The following is a 3,273-nucleotide window of genomic DNA, read 5'->3' as shown; positions in this document are numbered from 1 at the left end:
ACTGGGATGGGCTAAGCGGACAATAGGCAAGCAGCTTGGTGAGAAGGCAACAACTGTTGGCACAATTATTAGAAAATGGAAGAAGTTCAAGATACGGTCAATCACCCTCGGTCTGGGCGCTCCATGCAAGATCTCACCTGCGTGGGGCATCAATGATCATGAGGAATGTGACGGGATCAGCCCAGAACTACACGGCAGGCACCTGGTCAATGACGTGAAGAGAGCTGGGACCACAGTCTCAAAGAAAACCATTAGTAACACACTACGTCCGTCATGGTTAAAATCCTGCAGCGCACGCAAGGTCCCCTGCTCAAGCCAGCGCATGTCCAGGCCCGTCTGAAGTTTGCCAATGACCATCTGGATGATCCAGAGGAGGAATGGGAAAGGTCATGTGGTCTGATGAGACAAAAATAGAGCTTTTGGTCTGAACTCCACTCGCCGTGTTTGGAGGAAGAAGAAGGATGAGTACAACCCCAAGAACACCATCCCAACCGTGAAGCATGGAGGTGGAAACATCATCTCTTTGGGGATGCTTTTCTGCAAAGGGGACAGGACAAATGCACCGTATTGAGGAGAGAGGATGGATGGGGCCATGTATCGCGAGATCTTGACCAACAACCTCCCTTCCTCAGTAAGAGCATTGAAGATGGGTCGTGTGGGGTCCTCAGGCATGACAACGACCGAAACACACGCCAGGGCAACTAAGGAGTGGCTCCGTAAGAAGCATCTCAAGGTCTGGAGTGGCCTAGCCAGTCTCAGACTGAACCCATATAGAAAATTCTTTGGAGGGAGCTAAAAGTCCGTATTGCCCAGCGACAGCCGTCGAACTGAAAGGATCTGGAAACGAAGTCTGTATGGAGGAAGTGGGCCAAAATCCCTGCTGCAGTTGTGTGCAACCTGGTCAAGAACTACAGGAAACGTATGATCTCTTAAATTGCAAAACTAAGGTTTCTGTACGAAATATTAAGTTCTGCTTTTCTGAGATGTATAAATAACTTATGTCATGCAATAAAATGCCAATTATTACTTATAAAATCATACAATGTGATTTTCTGGATTTTTGTTTTTAGATTCCTTCTCTCACAGTTGAAGTTGTACTATGATAACAATATTACAGACCTCTACATGCTTTGTAGTAGGAAAACCTGCCAAAATCGTCAGTGTATCAAATACTTGTTCTCCCACTGTATATTCCGGCCTGCTGCCAGAGTTCCAGGAATTACGTGTAGTATTCTAGTAGCAGTTTTCTCGTAAAAGCTGTAATTTCTCATAACAGGGACACAATGCTGCTATGTGTGTATACATTCCTTGTAGTTTAAGCCCAAGCCTACATGAGCTATTAGCAGCTGGATAGTAATATATCTATGCCACAGAGTTCCAATGCATGTTCCTCCATAACATTCATCATATTTCTGGCTGGTTGAACTAGCTACGTACTGTTAGCGTAAGTCATTCATGTTTATCATAACAGGGACACACATCTGCTTTGTGTGTATACATCCTTTTATCTGTAAAACTCTGCAGGGGGGTCCAGAATGTAGCTACTTGTACCACAGCCAACTGTCAGTTAGCATAGGCCTACAGAGCTAGCTTATGGTCCTGTAATTCAAAAGAGAACAGCTACTAGCTAGCTAGCTTATTAGCTAGTTGGCAAGCTAGCTTATTAGCCACCTAGCCCGCTAGTCAACAAGCCACATGCTGGCTAATTAGCCAGTTAGCTTGTTAACCAGTGAGCTGGAGGATTTAGCTAGTTGTTGTGCCAACCCATCTGGTACTCTGATGTACCTACCCACACTGTCCATGGCTTTCGTGTACTGTACCTTTGGACCGGCTTCAAGTAAGGATGATGATGGGTGATGGGTGGAATGATAGTGAGAGTAGAGAGACGAAAAGGAGAGAAGAGATGTGTGTGTGTGTGTGGGAGGGGGGGGGGGTTTGTATTTCGGTTCAGTCAGCCTTACAGTATCTTAGAGCTTTACTTCTGGTCACAGTCTGCCGTGTGTGTGTGTGTGTGTGTGTGTGTGTGTGTTGGTGTGTGTGTGTGTGTGTGTGTAGTGTGTGTGTTGTGTTGTGTGTGTGTGTGTGTGTGTGTGTGTGTGTGTGTGGTGTGTGTGTGTGGTGTGGTGGTTAGCACCTTAGAATCAGTAGAACACCACAGTCCTTACGTTAGATTAAGACTTTACAGAGAACAAGTCAACACAGTCCTTACTGTTAGATATAAAGACTTTACAGAGAACAGTAACAGCCGGCCTTACTGTTAGATATAAAGACTTTACAGAGAACAGTCAACACAGGTCCTTACTGTTAGATATAAAGACTTTACAGAGAACAGTCAACACAGGTCCTTACTGTTAGATATAAAGACTTTACAGAGAACAGTCAACAAGGTCCTTATGTTAGATATAAAGACTTTACAGAGAACAGTCACAACAGGTCCTTACTGTTAGTTATAAAGCTTTTACAGAGAACAGTCAACACAGGTCCTTACTGTTAAGATATAAGACTTTACAGAGAACAGTCAACACAGGTCCTTACTGTTATCGAATATAAAGACTTTACAGAGAACAGTCAACACAGGTCCTTATGGTTAGATATAAAAGACTTTACAGAGAACTGTCAACACAGGTCCTTACTGTATAGATATAAAGATTTACAGAAACAGTCAACACAGGTCCTTACTGTAAGATATAAAGACTTTACAGAGAACTGTCAAACCAGGCTCCTTACTGTTAGATATAAGGACTTTACAGAGAACTGTCATACACAGGTCCTTACCTGTTAGATATAAGACTTTACAGAGAACAGTCAGCAGGTTTCTTCTTATTGTCTAACTAAACGTTCTGGTTTGTCAGAAAGCAGAGGGCAGGTTTTCACACTTGCTCCAAGACATTACGATGTCTTATCTACAAAATTAGGGCTGCTTAATGGGGGATATGTAGACAAAGGAGACTGGAGGAGTATAGGCCTAAGTTAGGGGGCGGTGGGGTGTTACCATAGAGCTACAGTTCTGTTATTTGTAAAGGTATACCGTTGGATTCGAAACCTCACTCCCCAGCTTGAAATATCTATGTTCACGTCTCCTTATATAGCATAATTGGCTAAGATGTTTGTCAAGCGGGCAGTCATGTGTGTTTGCGAGGTAGAGGATCCCTGGTTGGAGCCCAGTGAGGAACTGGGACAGGGACAGGGACAGGGACAGGGACAGGGACAGGGACAGGGACAGGGACAGGGACAGGGAAGTAAGCTATACCGTTAAGCAAGCACAGTGACACC

The 3,273-nt window shown here is 44.3% G+C and overlaps 1 protein-coding gene across 1 annotated transcript in view; it reads left to right on the top strand.

Moving 5' to 3' along the window:
* The window catches only part of LOC111979016 (rho GTPase-activating protein 6-like), a 102,254-nt gene extending 101,549 nt beyond the window's left edge, over window positions 1–705 (top strand). Inside the window, exon 4 of the mRNA XM_070449055.1 lies at window positions 633–705. Within this exon, the coding sequence (XP_070305156.1) occupies window positions 633–705 (73 nt within the window). The remainder of the gene's footprint in view (window positions 1–632) is intronic.
* The last annotated feature ends 2,568 nt before the right edge of the window (window positions 706–3,273 follow it).

The sequence above is a fragment of the Salvelinus sp. IW2-2015 genome, linkage group LG19, assembly GCF_002910315.2.
Source record: "Salvelinus sp. IW2-2015 linkage group LG19, ASM291031v2, whole genome shotgun sequence".
Classification (NCBI taxonomy): Eukaryota; Metazoa; Chordata; class Actinopteri; order Salmoniformes; family Salmonidae; genus Salvelinus; species Salvelinus sp. IW2-2015.
This window is presented reverse-complemented; position numbering and strand designations above follow the sequence as displayed.